This window comes from Varroa jacobsoni, unplaced genomic scaffold (genome assembly GCF_002532875.2).
Source record: "Varroa jacobsoni isolate VJ856 unplaced genomic scaffold, vjacob_1.0 scaffold_641, whole genome shotgun sequence".
Lineage (NCBI taxonomy): Eukaryota > Metazoa > Arthropoda > Arachnida > Mesostigmata > Varroidae > Varroa > Varroa jacobsoni.
The window spans coordinates 611,254-634,861 of record NW_019213543.1 but is presented as its reverse complement, the minus strand read 5'-3'; the positions used below and the strand labels follow the sequence as shown (position 1 = coordinate 634,861).

At 38.1% G+C, this 23,608-nt stretch overlaps 2 protein-coding genes across 5 annotated transcripts; one reads left to right on the top strand and one right to left on the bottom strand.

Annotated features, from left to right (window-relative positions):
• Nucleotides 1-103: 103 nt before the first annotated feature.
• On the bottom strand, nucleotides 104-6,119 carry r-l (rudimentary-like). Of its 4 annotated transcripts, none has more exons than XM_086968996.1 (7): nucleotides 5,934-6,119; nucleotides 4,934-5,178; nucleotides 3,074-3,251; nucleotides 2,155-2,243; nucleotides 1,682-1,805; nucleotides 1,215-1,519; nucleotides 104-1,061 (listed from the first exon to the last, which is right to left on the bottom strand). In XM_086968996.1, exons 2-7 carry the CDS (start codon nucleotides 5,114-5,116, stop codon nucleotides 498-500), a joined length of 1,443 nt encoding a protein of 480 aa, XP_086825122.1. In that variant the 5' UTR covers nucleotides 5,117-5,178; nucleotides 5,934-6,119; the 3' UTR covers nucleotides 104-497. The 4 variants fall into 4 exon arrangements, with proteins under 4 accessions (XP_086825122.1, XP_022692121.1, XP_022692120.1 ...); XM_022836386.2 differs by lacking the exon at nucleotides 5,934-6,119 and adding an exon at nucleotides 5,663-5,858; XM_022836385.2 differs by lacking the exon at nucleotides 5,934-6,119 and adding an exon at nucleotides 5,295-5,705.
• A 3,027-nt stretch (nucleotides 6,120-9,146) lies between these two features.
• On the top strand, nucleotides 9,147-22,297 carry LOC111262260 (uncharacterized). The gene is made up of 12 exons (XM_022836380.2): nucleotides 9,147-9,367; nucleotides 9,534-9,670; nucleotides 12,350-12,460; nucleotides 13,531-13,696; nucleotides 13,887-14,280; nucleotides 14,988-15,114; nucleotides 15,554-15,758; nucleotides 16,642-17,108; nucleotides 18,986-19,184; nucleotides 19,818-20,000; nucleotides 20,532-20,727; nucleotides 21,648-22,297. Exons 2-12 carry the CDS (start codon nucleotides 9,652-9,654, stop codon nucleotides 22,035-22,037), a joined length of 2,457 nt encoding a protein of 818 aa, XP_022692115.1. The 5' UTR covers nucleotides 9,147-9,367; nucleotides 9,534-9,651; the 3' UTR covers nucleotides 22,038-22,297.
• Nucleotides 22,298-23,608: the final 1,311 nt, after the last annotated feature.

The following is a 23,608-nucleotide window of genomic DNA, read 5'->3' as shown; positions in this document are numbered from 1 at the left end:
TCTATCACTTACTTACTGTTCATTGCTTAATTGTAACTCACTATTAGTAATTCTTATTAATCTTATTATTTAAACTTGTTAAACGCAAGACACATGTACAGCATTAAGTTAAAGCAGAATTTTTCTTAAATTTTAATAGCATTGTTTACATCAAAGGATGCAAAAATAAAAGATTTTCAGCTTACGTGTCACAGAAATAACTTCGCTTATTTAATAACAGGAAACAGCGGAGAACGTTACAAATCTAGTGCTTTTCACTATTTGGCGTTTAATTATGGGATTTTTTCATTGTGTATGTTAAATTCCTTTATTATTCATTAAAAAAAAGCTTGAAAACTTGAGTCAGTTCAAGTACTATTATATTCAATAGTACTTCAACAGTTCAATCCGACGTAATTTGTAACGCTGGCTTTTTGAAGCGACAAAAATAATAGCTAGACACCAATGGGCCGCTTGCTGAAATCGATGAATCGCGGTGTATAAGAAACTCTCTAAGCCTAGGCACTGAGAACCTCGTATGCTTTCCACGCCTGGGTCGCATATAGGACAGCAACATCTGCCGGGTTCGGGGCTTCAGTGATCCCTCGTCCTACAATGATCACGTCTGCACCCCTTTCGCCGATTGCAATCTGGGGCGTCACGTACTGCTGCCCGAGAGTGTCTCCGCCGCCGTTTATTTTAACACCTGGCGTCATATGCACAAATGAAGAAGACTCGCTGAGCCGGCTTTGGGACACTGCCCCAATTGCAAAATCACTATGCTTCTCAATGATGTCGACACTGGACTTCTTGTAGGCTTCGGTTGTAAGCGTTCCATTCGAACTCATTTCGGCTACCACAATACAGGCGCGTTCGGTGTAAGGTTTCACGCAATTAGCAAGACCCTGAATAACTCCGGGACCCGGGATACCGTGCACGGTCACAAGATCAGCCCATTCAGAGATTCGGTAGATACCCTTAGAATACTGTCTCTGTACAGTTTCACCGATATCACCAAACTTTCGATCTTCGAACAAAAGGAAGTTGTTCTTGCGAGCTAGCTCTTGGAGGCGGGGTATAACCTAAAAGAATAGAGAGTTACAAAACATGTCGCTCTTATAAATGGTACACAAATAAAAATCCATTTAAAGATATACATTTAGCATCAGAACAAAGATGAGCAAAAAGTCTCATATTGCATCAACCTTGTTTAAACATTTTTAAATACAACAAACCTGTCTATAGTCGAAGTCGTCAATGAGATCTATATGAGTTTTAAGAGCACAAACGTACGGACCCAATTGTTCCGCAAGCTGCAACAATTTGTCAGTAGTGGTCACATCAAGAGCTACACATAAGTTCGTCTTCTTCGCGGAAATAATTTCAAATAGGCGTTTGGCAACAGGGTGTCTAGCAGACTTTGCCCGCTCCTCGAATGAAATTCGTGGTTTGACCAAAGTTTTCGCATCGGCTGTTAGGTCAGGACGGACATTCGCGATAAAATCGCGAGCTTTTTTAGCTGTATTAGAAGCGATTTTACCTTTTGAAATAAGAGCAAAAACAAATACCGGTTATGTTATTTCGTGAACACTGCTACAAAGTGAAATATATATATATATATATATATATATATTTACGCTTTTATTTATATACATCGCTAATGGGTAAAACGTAAGCTTCAAATGCACGAGTCGCTTCCAACCTTCAGTCTCTAACTGAGTAATAATGCTCGACAAAGTGAAAATCGAATGCAGGTTAACGCCGTGCTCTTTCAAAAATTCTTTTCCACCCTGTTCGCGATCGATTACCGTAAACGCTTCAGTCGCCTGAGAAATGCAACAGTGTACAAAGAAATATTAGTAAGGCAACCTACATATGGCTACTTTAAGACGCTCACTTAGGGTGATTATATACAGATAAACATGTCTTGATTTTTACGCCCCGTACTTAAACCGTTAAAAAAACCTGTTAGTAATAACGTAAAGTGATAACGCGTTTCTTTAACGGCTTACGTACGGGACATTAAAATATGCAAAAAATATATACATGTAGATATACAATGTATAACACAACAAACAACTTTTGTCCTACCCTGTATATGTATATCTACACGCTTTTAGTTTTTTTTTTTAATTTATTTTTAAATTTGCGCTAAATATACTACTATATTGTCACCTTAAGGCCAACATCTTCGAGCAGTTTCACAGTTTCTAATATAGATGATCCGCTCGTAACGACGTCCTCTACAATTACGATTCTATCTCCTGAAATTATAATTGTTGTACACAGATGTACGCGCTTTACAATTAAATGCCTAATTAGCGTTCAGACGCATACCCATAACATATAGCCATAAGATAATCGAAAATTTACCGAGAGTTGCAAAAAGGAATCAATGAGTACGTCACGATGAGTGCCACTGCGGTGCTCGTTGATAAGAAATATATTACTGCGCACTTGGTGACGTGCGCTGGCCAGACAGAGGGACCGAACTCTATCCGCTGGCAGCTAACCACAGAAACCTTTTTAGGATGCGGTAGCTGTGTGCCTGCTAGAAATTACGATGTTTACGGCTATCGGAGAGGAAAAAAATATATATATATGCTTCTTTTTAAGAAATATAATATTTGCACGTAGACACCTCAAACCAAATCGGTGTCCTTAGCCGCAGATCAGACCTATAGATCTTTTGATCAGCTAACTTATGCTTAATCTTATCTAATAATGTGCTGGATTGCGCTACGATTCAATAGGTATTGATGTGTCGTTTTGTCGTCCAGTCGTGTTTTATTTACTATTCTACATATATGCACGAGTATGCTCTACATTTTTGACGCTATTACGCTCGGCATTACCATTGTTTTCTGTCGTGCGCAAATTCTAATGTCGATTCTACTAGAAAATGTAAATAAGTTATCAGTTAGTTATGACTATCATATGTATATGCATAACACGAGCCAACAAATGTGATTAAATGTAATTGAAAATCTTGAACTTTTTAACTTTGCTTTAAAAATTATTGTGAATAAATCTGAAAACACGCAGCCATAACTAGTTCATTATTTCACTTTTTGTCTAAATATCGGCCATATACCTTGCTGATATTCGCCATCAATTAATTTTTTCGTGCCATAACTTTTGGCTTCCTTCCGCCGAAAAATCATTGATCTATTCGACCTAGACGAAAGCACAGCAGCTATCGGCAGAGCCGTATAAGGAACGCCGCATAATCGATCGTACTCGACGCCGGCCCGCCGTATCTCACGACCCACCTGTAAATATAGGAAATGACATGAGTAGCACTCGTGTGATAAGCTTCAATCCTAGAATTCTAGGGTCTTTGTCGACAATTTTGAGTCTAACGGTCGACTTACAGCTGGATCTCTATTTATCTCTTATGGCAACAACATATCAATAAATATGTAAATAATAGTACCTATGGGTAAATATGTCCATAACTTGTTAATCAACAAGCTCCGTCTTCTGGGAATCGTCATAATTTGACGATCGCAGTCCGGAATGGCTGAAACGGACTCTCAGTCACGACGCCTCTCTTTTAGTCCCTCCTTGCGACTCAATTTTTTCAGTTTATAGCAAAAGACGCTCAGTTTGGGTTGTGTGAATCTGATCACGTTCCCTATCCGTAACATGGGGTAACAAGAAAGTATTTTGATTCTATGATACTATGAAAAAGCATATATTTTATACATATATATATGTATATATATTGCTTGAGAAATTATATCATCAAAAAAAATCGTATTGAACGTGTTCGTTGGAGATTGCTGTTGAAGTAATAATATAATAATATAATTGAAGTGTATTGACCATATCTCATAATTATGGAATCTCTTCGACAAGACGCAAATCACATAATCAACAATCTCGATTTAATTGTGATGATACTGACTACAATACCGTCTTTCAACAACGACGCCGCATCTTTGGAAATAAACACGCTGACACCACTCACTATATGGATAGAGTCGATTGAAATCAACCGTACTTTTACTTTTTATTCAAGGACCTCATGCTATAGAAAACCACAGAAATATATTTTTGCCGCACTTTGTCTTCGTAACGGTACCGTAAAAATTTTTAAAAACCGTTTAACAGATCGTAAAAATTTACCAGTTGATTTATTTTAAATTCTCGTATAATAAATGTACGGTGAGCGATTTTCTTGACCATATCGAGTATAACGCGCATTATATGATAAAAGAATCATTTGCGCATTATTGAAGGTGTGTGCTTTTATAGACTATCAAGGGCAATACTTTGTTGCACTGTTGTGGGGTCATTCACATTATCTTTGAGTACCGATCTACAAGGAAGTCATTAGGCCTATCAGAACAATGAGCCTGAGAGGATCTATTACTTTACGGTGTAGTCTTTCACTATGAGGCAGTAATTTCCTTGTCGGTTCGTGTTATCTTTTTAAGGAATGCAGAAGAATAGATTACGTACGTCGTATAAAACCTCAAGCTCACTACGTTAGTACCTTGCAATCCCAACCTGACAAAAGGCTTTTTTTAACCTCCCAAAGAACAAATATGCTATATACATATGAAACCACATGAGCATTTATTTGGAGACTGCTGCTTTATGTAATCATCGGCAGCCAATTTCTACCATCACCTAATTATGGCGCTGGGGATAACGCCGGATAACACAGTGGAAGCTAGATGAAGAAAGTAATAAACGACTGCACCTGAAATGTTTCCAAATAAGTCCCGTGTCACCACCTAGGACAGGCGGCCTTAGACAACCGGCAAAACACGAATATGTGCGTGTACGTCCGGTTCCTAACCTAGGTCACCTTATGTGCCCCTAAGTGTTATAGGCAAGCATGCTATCAACAACAGAAATTACGACACTACTTGACAAACATCAAATGAATAATGAAATAAACTTGTAAGCTCAAATATCGATCAAACTAAAAGTAGGCACTTACCGCGTCGGCGATATTCGTGAGAAGTTCGGGTTGAGATATGGCAACTCGAAGATCAATGTAAATTGGTGAAGTTACACCACTTTTCAATGTAAACTCGCCGAATTTGACAACACCAGCTTTGAATAGGTCAGCCATTATCATAGAGGAATGAATATCATTTAGGACAAGCTCGCGGTTCTCCATGCCTTCCAAAATCTACTTATGGCGTACAAAGGGACTTCAATGTGGCGATGCTACTGCTACTGCTGTACTCACAGTTGGATCCGTCCGTGTAAATTGCACAATTGAATTTACTGAGTATTATAGCAAAACTGGCAGATATCTCCTACTTTTCAAAAATGTATCTATCTTTACCACCTACCAAATTAATAGAATATTCCTTCAATAGTTGATCAGTCAGGGTTTTTAAGCTAACTCTAGCAATGCTTTCAAACATTCCATTGGACTCACAAATTATAGCATTAAACAAAATCGTTAACGGAAGCACAACTCGAAACTGAGCAGCCGTGTAAAAGCACGCTAGGTCCTTATACGTGGACTGAACTGGCGCGCTCCATATTGATACACCATTTTTGTATTCGTGCTTCTGTTATTTTTTCACAAAAAATGTCCCATCCTTTATAGCCCGCTATTTACGTCAAACTCCAATTTCATTTTCAAATTTTCACCAATCAAAAATCCCTATAGGATTCAACAGGTTGATCCACTAGAAACCAGCTTTTGTCTCACCAAAACAAAGCAAACTAGCAATCCACACGTGGTTTTCATTTGCAGACGGTATGGAAGTCTACGAGGGACCATGTCGCGCCAAAATGTGAGCAAGGGGTAGCGAATTAGGAAAGAAGGACTGGACTAGGGATGATCGGTGAGGATCTTAGAGAGGTTAACTTGAAGTTGAGATGAGAGTGAGCGACATCGAACCGAGTCAGAACATATGGGTGATGTCAAGTATTTAGCACAACTATACGATCACTGGTACTAAGCCTTTAGAAATATTCACCTGTTGTCAACGGTTGCTTTGTGCTAGGGCCAAAAAGAGAACGAGATATATGAAATGGAAAGACTATAATCATCATAGGCCTAAGAAACGTGCTACAGCGATATAAGAGGCCTGAATATTAGCAGCGGAGTACTACCATGGTGCTTTGTCTGCTTTGTTAGCGAAGAATCAATATATTTATACGGTGAAATGGAATAAGGACTCCTAAAAGAAAATTGTCACAACTATCGGATAAAAATTACATTCTGCTTTGTTTGTACATGTCATAGGCGACAGTGTTTGCGACAGCTGCAACCGAATACTCCTCTCATAAACAGCTGACTTTAATATTGAGCTAAAAATTCCGCCCCTCTATTTACACAACAGCTGCCACAGACCGTGGACACAAATTGGGTCTGTCAGAATGATGTGGCCCAATGCTATCATTCGCGCTCATCATATGGAGCTATTCTATACCTAGCTTGTCTGCTATCGAATTGTTTTTCTGTGCCGTGCTTCTAGCTGACAGTTTTGGTGTAATTTCATTCACTGGAACTCTGTAGCTATCTGCGGTTCTTCCCGTAACTAACCAATCAACTTTTCTTTTTTAGTTTGTTTCTCTATTTAATTGTTTATCATAATGGATTCATTTTTATATTTGGTAAATGTATCTTCTGTTTAGATCATGTACACGAAATAGGAGTGATTGTTATTATGCTTTGTATATACATATGGATCGCAAATGTATTTGGGTAATTTATTTCTACACATGTCACTCCCATTGGCCTCAGCGGTGGCCTGCTTGATTCAGAAAAGCGCATCCTCAAGACTGATATGAATATATATACAAATAAAATGCTATCATACCGAAATTGGTATAGTATTATTACTACTATCTTATTTATACTATCGCGATATTATTAGAATAAAAACGTGAAAATAATATGAATATGGTATAAATAGAAGGAAATAATCAAGGACACATGAGTTCCCACAGAAAAGTGCTACATTATCCGATTTGATACTTCGACGAAGTTTTAAGCAAAGCAACTTACATAATATTTAAGTTCGATTAATTTTTAGCCCCGTTATTGATATATACAAGGTATGATATCTAAATACGGGGCATTTTTACGATGTGTTTTAGTCTGACCTATCCAAACAAAAACAAACATTTAAAAATGTTCTGTTTGCTAGAAGTGTTAGTTCTGCTAGTCATATATAATTACCACATGCCAGATACAAAAAATACCCACAAAATTACTTTCTAGGCTCATACCAGATTAAGACTACCTTAGAAGAAGAGTGGTCCAAAATGAAGAAAAAAGTTTAACAGGTTAAAAGAAAACGCAAAAAATCCTAAAGATTAAATATCGGAGCTAATCTAGATGAGTTAATAGGCAATTAGTATTCTCTTGTTTAAAATGACCCTTAATTTCTGTGTAAACTAGATGAAAATGTTCTTTGAACAATTTTGATAAATTTTCAAGCTCTTGATTAAACTCTATTGAAAATTTTCCAGTTTCTCCTATAAGAGCTTTCTTGGAATTTTGTAGAAGCCGCGTAAAACTGGCAATAATGTTCGAAAAAAAAATTATCTATTGAAGGGGATTTATCTAGCACATACAGGCTGGGCGATAGCTAATCTCTACTCCAATTCCAAAACAACGCATTTCTTGTTCGTCATGACGAAGGTGTTGTTTTGTTGAAGAAGGAACCAGTTTTTGGCTAGTATCACGAATAGATGAGGTAAAGATATAAATTCCACGTTTAGCTTTCTTTACAAGGCTGTTCTGGTTTCACACAAATAGCGGTATATGAATTTGTTTAATGAAAAAAATCCATATAGTGATTTGATTATTATTATTGCCTCGATTAAGTGTTTCGGCCGTCAATTCTTCGTTTTACTTAGTTTTCGCTTTTCAAGCTAACGTTCGATTTACTGTGCTTTCTTTCAACCCAACGAGATGACGAATGATATCGTAAATCATACCTCTACCGTAAGGTAATCAAGCATCACTGTGATTGGTATGTATTTCTATAAAGTCCCCATTTTTGCTCATTGCCGGACCACTTTCATTACCAAACAGAGAAACGGTACATATGCACACACACACACACACACACACACACACCGTGAATATAGCCCACGAACTGTCCATATTTTTAATCTGTCTTTACGGACATTTTTCACAGGGTACAGATTTTCGAGTGCTGCTTTCTATAGTAGTGTCTCGGCTACGATTCAAGCAAAAATACATATAAAGTAAATGATGACTCTTTAGTAAACATACCGGCTCAACGGATATTCTCTAGCGAAATCTCGACTTTTTCCACCGCATTTTCCTTATTTGAATTTAAATGTACTCGCAACATGACTCGTTAAATGCAGGCCCTATTTCACGAGCATTTAAGAACCCCTGATATTATCATGCCTTTTCGATGAAGCCCCCTGCATAACTTGAGGATACCTTGTGAGGCCGCCTAGGTTCGAAAAGTGGCGTAGGCACATTTCCTTTCGTGGCGAAAGATGTTAGCCATCTGAAGCAATTCTTAACTAGTACCGTAACACAGACCCATATATGAATCTTCTCTTACGATATCGACCCCGCAAGCACGTTTATTATGGGATTGTCACCATCTAGATATAGTTAACCAACATATTTCAATTAGAGTTACTTTTGAACCAAACTTTCTCTTTTGCTTGGAACTAAAAGCAACTGGGTTCACGCAAAGTGGTACGCGTTACCTTCGTACTTCGATGGCCGATATTGTCAGCTCGTTGTTCTTTATCAACTATCTTAAACGAGTTGCAACAGTAATATCGTCTGGCCTGATACGGCTGGAACTGCATTATAGCCTGTCTCTTGTAGCTTGTATTCGCTATGATCCCGCAAGAATGGCTGAGAATCAACAGTGTATGGGAGTGCTGTGACGTCGATATTCGTTTCACCACTGTGGTCAGCAGTTCTGGTGTTCTTATCATAAACAGTTGATTATACGGTGATTCAGCTTGGGTGTGTCGAAGTTCTGTGTGAATGCGCCGCTTATTTCGGGTCGATCCTTTCTGCGAAATCTCAAAAGCCGTCTGGCTGCCTGTCTGTCGCAGTAAGCGTTGTCTCGCTTCGCTCTCTCTGCATCTCTCTCTCCCCCCCTCCCTCCCTCTCTCTCTCTCTCTCTCACTTCGAACAAGGACCGATATGTTTTATGATCCGGACTGTGGCAAAGATTCGGGTTACCGTCTCGGCAACGCGGAATATGTACCTTCAGGCAACAAATAATGCTAAAAATGTTTCATGGTCGTATCTGCTTCAATAAGATTACTAGTCGTTTGCTGAAAGTGGCTAAACCGTAGAAATTCAAAATTGCCGGCGCTGGCCTCATGTGTATCGAGTATCGGAGCATAAAAGAGGAAGAAATTGAAATGTGACATGCCATTTGCATCTTCGTCGAATGTAAGTGCTGCTGCGACTCCCGTTTAATTCTAAGTGGAACTTATCCCGAAAGAAAATGAGAGAAGTTTAAAGGAGAAACACAAGATAGACTTGTTAGACGTCGATTATATGTTAGACTGTTTCGAAAATGCTTTGATGCATCTGTCAAGGAGTCAACATGTTTCAGATTCCGGGTAATAAAGTGTTGTGACACGTAAATGAACTGGAAGTTCAGTGGCTAAATTTACTTAAAGTGTGCAAGTATCTAACCATAATAGAATCATCGCCTACCAAACCCTATCGGGATGAGTCGATTACAAACAGGTAAGATTTAATCGCTAATTGATTTTACTCATGCAAAGCACTGGTTATTCGGTTATCCGGAGCTATTCAACGGATCAAAATACTTGTATACTTAGAAATATATAAAGTAGATTAACGATATTTTACGACATTTGGTTATGTTATGCAGTGATAGTGTTCTTATACATAGGCCTAAAGGGTATCGCGCATAGGAGCCTCCGCATCGAACTTAAGTGCTACAATCGTTGGGCTAACGGTACAATTCATTAGCGCATACAACATAATGGAAGTTATGCAGCGCCAGATATCGGTCCTGTCTGTGTAGTTTCTTGCATTTCTATCTACCGTAGCAAAACTGGCAAAAACTGCGGATAAGCCTCAACCACCTTTTCCTGCCATTGTCGGATGGACTCTAGGTAGATAAGCGTTTCTGGTAAGTTACACTGGTGTTGCAGGTCCGCAACATATAGCAGCATCTCCATTGACAAATAAACGTAGCTGGCGGAGTGTCTGCAAGCCCAATGCTATCTTGACAAAGGTAGCCTGGACCAGCCTACTAAGCTGAGCTGTGCTGAGGTTTTCTCAGATAGATTTGATGCCATACAAGGCCAGTAATGCAAGCCTGAAATTAAGGAGGCGCATTGCAGTATTCAGGGGAGCAACAATGGCTTTTCTATGGCAGTGCTTACTACTAATGCTTTTACGAAAGCTAGTGGTCGATGGTTTGCTTGAAGAAATCGGCGATAGGCTATGCTACGCCACCTATCGCTTTTGCTGAGGCAGAGAACCAATTTAAATTGCACGGAAGTAAATCTAGAGAAGATGCGAGCCTTTTCACTAGTTGGGCGCTGTTCCATCTTCTGACTTATTACTAGTGGGTAGCTCAGACTAGACCGTTTCTCGTATATGATGACGATATGCTCTAGGCATGTCTTTTTTTGCAAACAGTTCCGCAGATTACCTCTGGAGTACGCCACACGTGTTTCCATCTTTCCTGGACTCAATATGTGAAGACCTCATTATCATCATTATTTCTTCTTCATTATTAGTGGTTTCATTAAAATTTCGCAGCATATGCTTCAGGGAGTACGATATTAAGCCTATAAGAAACGCATCGATCGTACTCTTCTACTCGTTCCACCAGCTTTCCGTTTTTCAAGATATATAAACTTAAGTATTGATATTGACTTTTATCGCTGGACGACATCCTTGCTTCAAAACTCGTTACTCGTTGACTAGGCTTAATTAAGTTCGCAGTCATTAAGAGCAAAAGACCGTACGTAAATGTCAAGTCTGTCGGTGCTTCACAGTTCAGAGGTTAGTCAATTTCTCTTACCCCTTAAATATGTCTGAACAAGCGAATACATCTATTATCGCAACAAACGTTCGTGGTTAGATTTAACAAACTTTTAGACTTACAGCCTTCAGCTTATAACGCTTATTAGACATCGCGATATTAAATTATTGGAGTCAATTTGGAACGGGCAGTACTTAGCAGTGCGGCATCTTATAGCAGCTGTCGTGTAGGTTTGAGGAAAAATACTTTTGAACCTTGCCGCTTGTATATCTTTGCCGCCGGCTTCTTACGAGCAGTTTTTGCACCACGTGAAAGTGATATAAGCTAAAAATCTTGTGAAAATAGATTTAACCATATAGTTTGCGATAAATGTGTCCATGTATTTCTCCTTTGAACAATGCCTTACCTCCCCTAAAGCAGGTAGCTTTTCCAGTAGCATTCCGCTACGTAACGAACCACTCTAATCACTTAGCGAGGCGTATTTCTGATTACAGCTTCGCTGAATTTTGCTTTTTGCACACGGTAATTTTTTTTAACAGGTTTATAAAACTTACCTCGTAATGCTTTGATGATTGCGGCTAGCGACTTTGACGTACAATGGATATTCGCTTTTTTGTGATACCACCTTAGATCGATACAGAATTACTTCGAAAACTGTTGCCACCTCATAATTACCTGTAGGAACTTGCGTTTTTAAAATGAATTTAATGCTGAGACCCTAGCCGCACGAGCTAGTTTTAGTGATCCACTTTTTTAACGCTTATTTGAGCCTTTGTTAAAAATAGTTCGTATTTCCAGTTGAACGCTTAACCATGTTTATAGATCCTTCGACGAAATAAATCTGCCTCACCAGTTGAAAATCTGCATAATTATGGTCAAGTAATTATACTCCTTACTGGTTATTGTAGCTGCTGTTTGGCGCTGTAACCACTTTCAATGATGTAGCAACTTGTTTGTAATGTTTTTTTATAATTTTAATGCATCATATTGGTTCGATAAGTTCGACGGTAGGGCTTGTGTGAATGGCCATAAATAGCTTAATTAGCTAATAGCCATTTGTTTTATAGCAAGGCCTAGGTTAAAAAAAAATACGAGTTTCGTACCACAGCGCCTCTGTTGTTTTCATACATGCTGTATGCCAAATATATTTAATATACAAGACGAAGCAGAAGTTACTTACAACACACGTAAGTATTGTATATATATATTAAATGGATATAAAATGACGACCCCAACGTGACCTACATAGGGCGTACAAGCGTTGGATATCAATAGCCGTGCAGATATATATATCTATATTAACACATTCGTTTATATTCTCCGCGGCTATTGATTCGTTGATATTATATTTACATCCGACAGCACGCGTATATTTACCAGGCTATTAATTCACTTGTCCACAGGCAACCCTCTACAATTCGTTGCTGTTAAGATCATGTTCGCGATCCAGTCTAGAGAAAAACTTTGCTCAGTTGGCAAGGACGCTTACGCATTAGTTGAAATGTGTACAAATGGTTCGTGTAACTTTTCGTCGTACATGTTTTTTATAATTTATCTTTATTTTATAGACGCGATGCTCTAGATTTCAGTTACGTTCATGTACAATCGGTGCTGACTAGCAGAGTTGCTGCGAGCTTTCAAAGTGCAGGAGTAGTTAGAGCTACAACCCCATAGCGAGTAATAGCCGCTTCACAATGGTAACAGAACTTACTGAATAGCGGAATATCAACTCTAAGAATAATCTCGAGACCGATCGTTGTGATTGTCTATCCACAGGACATTTCCATTTTATTTGTTTTTTAGGCGTAATTTTCCAGAGAAAATTGTCATTGACATATTTTTGTAGTAAATATATGTGTGAGACCATTTGGATGCAGAGTCATAGTAGGAAAACGAAATTGCAGATGTTATTTTAAGGTGAAGTTAGGAAAATGTCGGTCTCATTTAATGCCGATTTATATAGCGTCATTTCTCTTCTATGCTTCTAATAAGCTTACTAAGTATCCCTAGGTTCTATGAACGTCTTAGGATTAATCCTGCCATTTATTGGCGTTCCGCCCGTGAACTTTTGATAGGTCGACCAGCTATACCAGATCACATATATATATCTAAGATAGGCGAAAAAAAGTTTAATTAGACTTTGTCTTTGGAAGTCATCATAAGTGCTTGTCATTTCTAAGAAAGGCGAAGAATAGATTTAGTTTAGGCTTGATTCTTGTAACTTCCAAAACTTAAGTGTGTGATACTGAAAGTACGATATGAGATGAGATTTGCCCTGTTGACACATGGACAACTTCGTCTATTGAATTCTACGAATTGTTTCGTACCTCGCTTGCTACGAATTGCTGCAGGGCTAATGCACTAACCGCATAGCAGTGGAACGTGCCCTAATATCGAACGTAGGTTTTAGTATTGGCCCTTTTCCATCAGGGGCCTAACTACATTATTAGGGTTTAATAAACCTAACCAATCGATACTACAATTGGGTGGCAATTGTATTAAAAGGCATAATCTAGCACTTTCTTTTAAATGTATGATGCACAAAAACTTAGTCTATCCATTTTTTACAACTCTCTTTTTGCAGAAATCTCAAATTCGCAAATACTGGACGAATTCTGCTCCCACACAACGGTGGTGTTTAATGGTAACCGAATCCTAGCATCTGTCTATGGGAGTTTTGCACTCGTTAGAGGACATAAGATTTTGGCATACATTCACGTAGTGCCAAAAGACGTCTGCCGGGAACATAAGTACATATTCTAGTTTGTATAAGTAAATAAAAGTGAATATATATATATATGATGATGTCTTGAATAAAGATCTCGTTTTACCTTGATGGCCTTGCTACCATTCGTCGTCTGCAATGGCCCTTCAATCAGTCGTATGATGCCATAAAGACTTTAATCGAGATTTGCACCTGTCTTTCTGGATCTATTTTAGATTGTACTACTTGAACGGAAACCTGTTCTGCACCGGCGAAAAACATCCAGCCAACACTTGTTCAGAAAATTTGTTACGTAATTCAGGCCTAACATCGGGCTCAAATGAGATTGAACGCAATAGAAAAAAACTATATTGCGTTGAAAAAGCGACCTACGATGAGAGCAACCAACGCAAAAGTTCAACAAATGGATGGAGCACTGGGGACGACACTGGCTTTATTGGGGGCAATTGTAACGAAATCGAAGTTCTTGATAATGATCGAGATCAAACGACAAACCAGCAAGAGGGTCGAAGATTAGCTCCATCAAAACGGTACCAGTCAACATGGCTTGATATCTCACAGTGGCTAAATGTGGTATCTCAAAATGGAAGATGGCAAGAGTCAGCTAGAGTATGTATGAAATATACTTTTTGTCACTATAGTAATTACATATCTGTAACGCAAATAATAGATTGAGTCAGTAGCCAATAATACAGGTAAGAAAAATATAGTAAAATTTTATCATTATTTTATATCATTTTTTTGGAGGTAAGAAAACAATCCATAGTTTTCCTATACAGAGGGGAAAGGTCCCAGTATTAAATAGAAACAAAACGGCTAGAAAAACTTCTTTTAAGTTTAAGTAAAATTCAGCTTTCAAGATACCGAAAAGTTGTATTCAAATTTTTTGAAGTGACATTCAGTCATGAGATAATGGTTGTTATAGTTAGCATTCGCAAGCCATTACTGGAGCTCAGAATCTTTGATGGAGCAAGAAAAAATGTGTTAATTGCATATGAATTTTTTATCAGCGCACCCAGTCTCCTGCCTTCCACTACTAAACCGTTTTTCACTTTATCGCTTAAAAACAACCCATTTTTGTAGACATACGTGCTACATTCACAAATATTGATCTGTAGCTATTTTAATTAAATAGCGGTAGTCAATAATGAAAGGTCACTAATAAAGAGTAATCAATTTATCATAGTAAGAATGATGCTAAAACTTGAAGTTAAGTTGTACGCATAGAATCCTTTCAATGATATATACCGTTCAAGACAAATATACCAGGATAGTTAGCTGCGCCTAACTCGATGTGTTGTACACGCTGTTCACAGATGTCTATTCGAAGGTTAGAATACCCCGAGTGCATCTCTAACTCAAACGAAGTAATCACCTCTTCAGTAGTTCTTTATCCTCTAGCGGTTGCTGGCTATAGTTACGTCCTACACGTCATGAAAAACGGTAAGGGTACATTAGCTTCGTGGTCAGGCCTCCTACCTCCGATAAAACGATTGTCATGTTTTATGATAGCGCATATCTGAGCGTAACTATAAGATTTAGATTCGGACTTCATTCAAATCAGTACTTTTCAGGAATAACTAAGTTTTAAAAGGAAAGGAGCTGTTATCGATTATTAATTATCTATTATGATATATTAGATGCAATGCGCACACTATTAGAGAGGTTTATGTCGAAAAATTCTATTTTGGTTCTAAGAGGAAACTAGCCAACTCTGTTCATCTAGATGAGTCAAAGTGCATTTGAAAAACCATTCAGGGTAGGCTTTGCCAGGCGATTTTCGTATCGTTCTGAGAACATTATTTTTCTTTTACTATTATGTGGTGTCGATACGTCTGTGATTTTAATAGGCCTTATACGATTTGTTTCGTTCAAATAACAGAGAGAACATTGATATCATCTGAGCTGGTGGTAAATACAATGCGGCAACTGCGCATCGTCAAACTTTCTCTACGAAAAGATCGTTACCCGGATACGTTTTTGGCGGACGAAGCCCTACCCGGAACATACGCAGTGAGCCCATTATTGCTGGATTCAAAAGTTTACGTGGTCATTTGTAAATACGAACGCCATCATGCTGGCCACAGGTAGCTAAAATCCTGCTTGTTGCCTTCTGTTATACGTCACTGATGCCATTGACAACCAGGAACATTGTTACAGGTTGCGAGATAATGTAATAGAACCTCGATTCATAACCCAAGTTACTTAGTGATTCATTCACTCAAGCTAAGATACGGAAATGCCTTCATACGTATCTTGTTGGTGACTTTGCATCGAAGTAGATGACTAAAGAACTCTTTTTGTTTGTTCACAGACTTTCAAAAACTTGCTGCAAAGGAACCGAAATAGTTCACAGAGCTATATTCCTTAAAGACAATGAACCGCTTGTTGCTCAGATTTAGCCAACTGCTAATATCAATTACATATCCGTGAATCTACCATTAGCAGGCACCTTAGCCATTTGGAGATCCTTTTTAGAAGTCCACTTACCTAATGCTATCTTACTTCTACTGAACTTTATGCTATCCAAACGCCATCAGAAATCGAATTTTATTAATTTAACGTTTAGCTATAAATTTCTGTTTCGCCGGGCTGGAATAGGAAGAAGTGAGCAGGCCGATAGGTCTTGCTTTAAAATGCAAACAAATACAAGTGCTATATTCTATATCTTTCTTAGAATAAGCTTTTCAGTAAGCTATTGTCTTTTCTTACATCGTCATCTAGTTATATGTCGTTTAATTAATATAGATGTACTTCGATTAATTAGGACCTTTGAGCGAAATTCATATTTGAATATATTCTATCATGGCTCCGAGCGTCCCAGTCACACATAAATGTATTTTCCAATGCTTATTAACTAAAGACACACGTCGAATAATCTCTTAGGCTTAGAGGAAAAACATCGTTTGTCAATAATATTTCAAGTACCAGCCTAGTGCCAGATTTATGCACTGTCTTTATGCTTTTTAGGGGTCGATTCGCTTGCGGGTACTCGTACTTCTTATGCGGATTATCGGCGTCGACTGCCTATCGAGTCCTGTTACGAGCAGAAATGATAAACAGATGGCGCGAAGCTACCCAGTTCAAAGCTGGTGTAAATGGAGCAGTGCAACTGTCAACACCTCATCGTTGCGGTTCTAAATCGCACCCTGTCTTAGAACAACATAGGATGAGCAATGGTCAAACCTCAGCTGACAGGTTGCGTATTACGATAAGCAGGTCATATTCCGGTGATTGTCAAGGTATCAGCCTTCCAGGTTCGAGACATCCTTTACCGGAACCAAAAACTGAGATGCCTCCCCTTCCAGCCATTCAGGTCATACCCAGTTCAGGCACGCCGGCGTCGATAAAGGTTTGCAGTTATGCGCCCCTTGTTGACTGGCTGCTGTCAAAGGCGAAAAAAACTGAGCACCTTGACAAAAAACCTTCAGTGAATGGTAAGTGAACCAACACATGATGGTTAGGATCGTAAGGATATATAAAATGTTTCAAACTTACATCCCGTACTGCAGATAGCAGACCAATTCCAACAGAAAATAAACCGTATCTCCACGCACAGTCTTCAACGTAGACCGCTTTAGTTGGCAAACACTTTACATTATTACGGGCATTATTATACTAGTATTAAATACTATATGCAACTATTAAGCTGTTACAAGCGAATCCGACGGACTTTGAAATTGAGTAAATTTTGTACAAGCTGGACTAGAATGATGAGTTTCAATATGCGTTAAAAGTACCTTTTTTTTTTTATTCTTACACTATTCCTACACTCTGGACAACTATATTTGCATTTCTAAGCCATATCTATCTACGGCTTCTCAAATTAAATCGATAATGAAATATGCTTGCTATTTTTAACCTGTAATCATATGGACTCAGATCGGGAGAATATGCGGGTGAACCCGACCTTGTGTACTTGTTTTCTAAATCCATGAAATAATCTACGTATGGATATGAGATCTAATGCTGTCATCAAGTAACCATGTTAATGGCCGTGTTAATGGTCCGTACATGTCTATAGGAACTCAAGATATCGGGCTGCGCTCATTGTTTCATTTTTGCCGGGTATCTCATAATAGCAGATACCGGCGATGTTCCTTAATTAATACCATTACCATCACCATATATCCGAATCTACTCGATACTCTCACCGAATTGGATTTCTCTCCAGGGCGATTCGATTCTTTTGCTGGACCGCCCCCTACCTGGCAATAGAGATTGATCCTTGTCTCACCTATCGCAACCATATGCTTAAGTTGTTTTTTGTTGAGCGAAGTTAAAGGAACTCCACGTGGAGTACGACACACGCATTTCCAGCTGGCTCGAAGCGCACTGTTCTGCGGAAGCTAAGTTCTATAACATCCATTTAGCGTTAGCATAAAGACTTCAAGCTCTGCTTTCGTGAAAAACTTTCTCGATTGCGGCAGTAGGTTATTATGCTTCGGGTCGTGACATCTGGCCATTATTTCGCTGGTCTTTAGTACTCCAGTCTCCATTTTTAAAATGTTTGCACCATTCACATAGTGTGTTTGTTCCTAAGGCCTCTTTTGTATAGCATCTTCACCAATCTTCAATAAATTTCTGGAACGTTACAGTCTTTGGGAGACAAAACCTCACCACTGAGCGTTGATTTTGAAAACTAAATTATATAGATCTTTCTGAACTATTGTTTTTGTTTGGAGTAAGTTTCGCTTTCTAGTAAATTCAACCCTAGAAGACTGGGTTACCAGCCAAATTTCGTTTGTTATATTAGCCCAAAAGTAAATTAATTTCAAAACACGCTGAACTGGCTTGTAACAGCTTTCGAGGATTATATTTCAATTTTATGACTGGCGCTAAACACTGTATGCGTAGCCCTTGACATTGTTTCGTGCTGGAGGCTGTGAAAGGAAAATAAAATGCTTAAATGCTCAACATTTTAGATATAACATTGTTTGATGGTAAAACAAAGCTAGTACATGTAAATATTTCGAATTACGAGTTCAGTATTGACATTAAGCGTTATTTAACTCAACTAGGTCCAGCACGCGACGAAAAATTTGTACGCATGATTTTGAAGTATGTTCCATAAGAAAAATACGAACTAATATAAATACGAGTTAATTTAGGCATCTCGAAGGTGCAAATGATGAATGAAACATTGTATCTATATAAAAGCTAAAGAAATTCATATGGACAAAGGGTTTTGGTTAACTATTTTTCAGTAAAGTTAATGCATAGCATTCTTACGCCTATTTTCCACTGGTGTTTTTATTATTTCGACTAGTAGAACACTGTGTAGACAGGAAGAACTTTGTGCTCTTTTTTGCAGACAAAACCGTACCTGAAGTACAAGACCCTGAATCATTGGTCATTGACAATAGTACCAAAAGTCAGGCATGTCCAGCAGGTTTTCTATGCAAAGCCTGCGGTAAAGTTCAACAAATATCGAATCGATACACCTATCAAAGGCATCTCAAGTTGGACGCCCTCCATAAAGCCTATGTAAAGCTCCATGATGTGCAATTTGCGTAAGTAAATGTGTATCTATATTTGTCTATCTATATATAGGAGTCTCAACTTTACGTAAGTTCACATAAGTAAGACTCACATATATAATTCCAAAGTCTGTGAGAGTGAAAAGAATCAGAAAAGTGCTACTGAAATATTTTTAGCACTTCATGAAAACAGAACTACTTTATTAAACGAGTATTTTTACAGATCGCGTTCCATGCGTGAATTAGTACAGAGACGAGTTCTGAAGGCAACAACGAACGATCGGGGTAATAACAGCAAGAGTTTTAAAGATGGTTAGAGTTAGTGAAGTCTACGGGTTGTGACTTGATCGAAAAGGCTCGATACTAATCGAATAAGCTTTTGTCGTACTTCGAAATGACATAAACAAGCCTACCTTTTCAAATTTAAGGTTATCGATCCTAAAGTAATAGAGCCCACGTATCGAGCTACGTTGTATTTGGTTGCGTCTCAGGTCCACGTTTCGATACTACAGAAGTTAATATTAATCGCGCTACCAAGCAAATTTGCTGCTATTTATTTATTATTCAACTATTAATTGTGTAGAATTATAATGCAGTGTCATACAAACATCATTTGCTAATACTGGAATTGTGTGGGTTTTTTTTTCAATAACCGGTGTTTTTCAGTGATCACATAGAGTTAATCGAAGCTAACTGTGGGAAATGCAAAGTGAGTCGTGGTATAGCCGTAGAGACATCGGAACTACGTCACGTTACGAAGCCAACTCGAAAAGTCACCGAATCAAATGTTAAATATGTGGCACAGCGTCGCAGGCTTATACTAAGGTACAACAAAGACTTGAAAATCAGGTTAGTATGTGTATGCGAGTAAAAACGCTAAGTTAAGCAAGAATTTCTTTATGGAAGTCTTGATTTACATTATAAAATAGATTAGAAGCAGACGTTTCAGTTAACACGCGCCTTATCTGCTAAAAAGCTTTCGAGATAAGCATGTCTTTTAATAAATGTTTATGGAAGAATACCTAACAAATTTCTATGTTATTCAATTAGATTACCAGAGCTTGCTTATTGGACAACATGGCAATGCGGTACCCAGAAAAACCGCATAAACGTAGCATTTTTCAAGGAATTAGCCAAAAATGGGCTTTGCCAACATGTAGATTGCAGTTTTACTTTCGCAATCACTGCTGTATATTATACGTACTGTGAGTGCTCGGCTTCCAGAAACCTTTTTGCTGCTTGAGCAGCCCAAAACGATAGGTCAAACTGAGATAAGTTTTAAGCGATTTGGTAAATATTGCAAATAAGTATTTGATATCTCCAGGGCTCGTAGGCTTAGATTGTATAACACTCTTTATCATTCTCAACCAACGACTTTAGTCAGCAGGCGTGGTTCTCGATTTGTCCGGAAGAGATTGCTCGCCATATCGGCTCTCGTTTGAAGAAACTGCAACTTAAGTTGGGTCGACGGATTCGGATTCTAGAGCCGTTCTGCGGCGCTGGAGGAAATGCCATTAATTGTGCGAGAATGCCGCACGTTGAACGCGTTTATGCGTTCGACATAGACGCGAATGAGGTGAGCTCACAATTGACTACTGATCTTTTGTGGTTCACCTACTTGTATAAATATTAACGTGATGATTAATAATTTACAATTAAGGAATGAAATTAAGTGTATATGAAAGATTGAGTTTATTCCAAAACATTTGCTCAACAGAATTTAACTAAACAAATTTCAATAATACGAGGCTCCACGCAATTAAACCACATGAACAAACGAGCCGCTTAAGCGGTCGTACGCTTGGAACATTAGCCATTATGTATACAAGTACATGTGACCAGAAAAGAAAGTGGTATTTTGAGGGAGGGGAAAACTTCGTGGTAATTGATGAGATAACGCTCTTTAATTGAGTCATTGCCACTAAAAAGGAAGAAACACTGAAAAGCGAATATATCTACCAAGAGACATATGTTTTTTCAGTACAGGAGGATCCACATGCCAAGGAAAATGATTTTGTACATTTCTAATTAAATACATGAAGACATACTTAACCCAACTTAACCCTTAATTTGTTGAAAACATAAGTCTGTTGAAACATTGATTGAAGATGTGGTTCCTGCATAGGCGTTTGCACAGGTTTAAAAAAGACAAAAAAAAGGGAACGACTCTTTTTCTGAATAGTACAGAAGCATTTTATTTTCCCGGCATTTAGACCCTTATTTGGTTTGTTTTTCTTTTGTTGGGATCCATTGCAATCTGATATGCAGCTATAGATACCCCGCCATTGTGCCTTGCTATTTAACTATCTTTATTTTCTATTGTTTTATCGTTGCCCGCCAACGTCCTCTTTTGAATAACTAAAAAAATAAATACATTTTGAGTTCGATAATTCGGTCTATATTTTATTGCTTTTGTGTGTACCTTCTAAGCTTCATTCAGTTACAGTCAGATACTAATGCGTATTTTTTTTTTATTGATTACCGCACGTCGCACAGACATTCAGTGCTCGACAACTTGCTCAATTGTATGATGTCAGCCAGAAGCTTACCATCGTCGCAAAGGACACGCTGTCGTTGCGTCCCGAAGACCTTCCGAACACGGTTGACGCTGTGGTTTTTAGTCCACCTTGGGGCGGCCCCAAATATCAAGACACCGCGATTTACGACCTTGCGTCAATCTGCAAACCTGCCAGCTATAATGAAATTCTCCGTCACTTTTTAACGTTCAGCCGGAGTATGGCCGTGGTTATGCCACGCAACAGCTGTCTCGATCAGTTAGTTCTATCCGCAAGGAAAATTGGTTTCAGTGCAGTGGAACTCGAACAAAATGTCTTGTCTGGAAAGATCAAGACAGTCACCGTCTACTATAACGATCTGGCTAATTAACGCTAAACATTTGTTATAGTTGTGCTTAATTATTAAAATGGAGCTATTAAATATAATATTATATAATAACTACTTATAACTATATAACTACTTAATAACTGTTAAAATAGAATAGTTATTTGACCAACTCGTAACCATTTTTAAGTTGCACACGAGAGCGATAAATAAATTGATTGGGTTCCCTAGCATAACAAAGCTGATTTGTTGATTTATTCACTATATGGTCTACTCTAATAAAAAAAGACTCCATGGAAACGAGATTCATTATTTGTATTTACTGTTTCTAAGTTATCGTCAAATGTTATACAAGATATAGCATTCTCTACTAATATTGATATATTAAACATTATTAATTAGTAGCGTTGATAACATTGATATATTCAATTAATATTGAACAACAACTAGAGGATATCTTGCAAGTGTGACCACAAACGTGCAGGATCACAATATATGTACATGCACTGTACGTGACGAATGCATCTTCGTAACTTTGTTAGGAAGAGGACGCATAACACGTTGATGTATCTAACCATTTTATGGTGTTGCAACGTATTTGCCTCGCATCGAACCCTTCTGCGCGGTTTTGCCATCGTTCGTTTTATCGATGCTGTTGGTATATACAGAAAATAGACGCAAATAGAGCTTCAGCTGGTCCTCTTTTATAATTCGATAAGAATTCTTAATTAAATTTGAGACTGCAATAAATATGAATAACATTCAATCTACTTCTTTCAACAATAGAAGGCACTGGACGAGCGAACCCAGTCGACATGGCCGGCATACAATTAGTTAGTTTCGGTTTGTCTGTGTCCTAAGAGACATTTCATTAATAAAACATAATGAGAACAAGTTTTAAGTGGCGGGTTTTATCAATATGTAATCCGTATGTACCATGATTTTAAGAACTTTATATACGGAACATAGAGTAGACCTGACTAAAAATCTTTAGTAGGCCCAGCGAGAACATATAATGATATTCTGTGTTTGTTAAAAACAAGCTCTTCTTGACTATTGCCCAGTACGCAGATAAGGTAATATTTAATCGTTCGTCTAGTATAATAGTCTGTCTATTACAGCATCCCTGTCTATTGATATATCTAGATCTGCGTCCTTGCGTATTGTGCGTAGCGTGACAGTTCACAGTGACACAAAATTAACCAACCGTTGCTGCTCACGCACGGTATCGAATCGAGATTTCCTACCGTTTTAACTTTATTACGCTAATGTGTTATCCGTTTACTTACTGTACAATCGACCGCCTATGAAACAAAAATAATTAATGTAGCAGATATCTTCTCGGCTTTAGAAAGCTTTACGCTGATCATACGGTATTCCCAGTGACTTCCTTGCTTAAATTTGTTCGTTGTTTAACTTCATTGGTGACTGCCTTGGTTCAACTAACACGTTGCTCACAAATATTGGCCATATTGCACACCTACAATTTTTTTTCTGCATACAGAAACGATATGCTCGAACTAGCAACTTTAATACATAACATAGTAATACTATGTAAAGACATAATAACAATACATATACAAGTGTAATTGAATTTCTCTTGGTAACGGATTAAA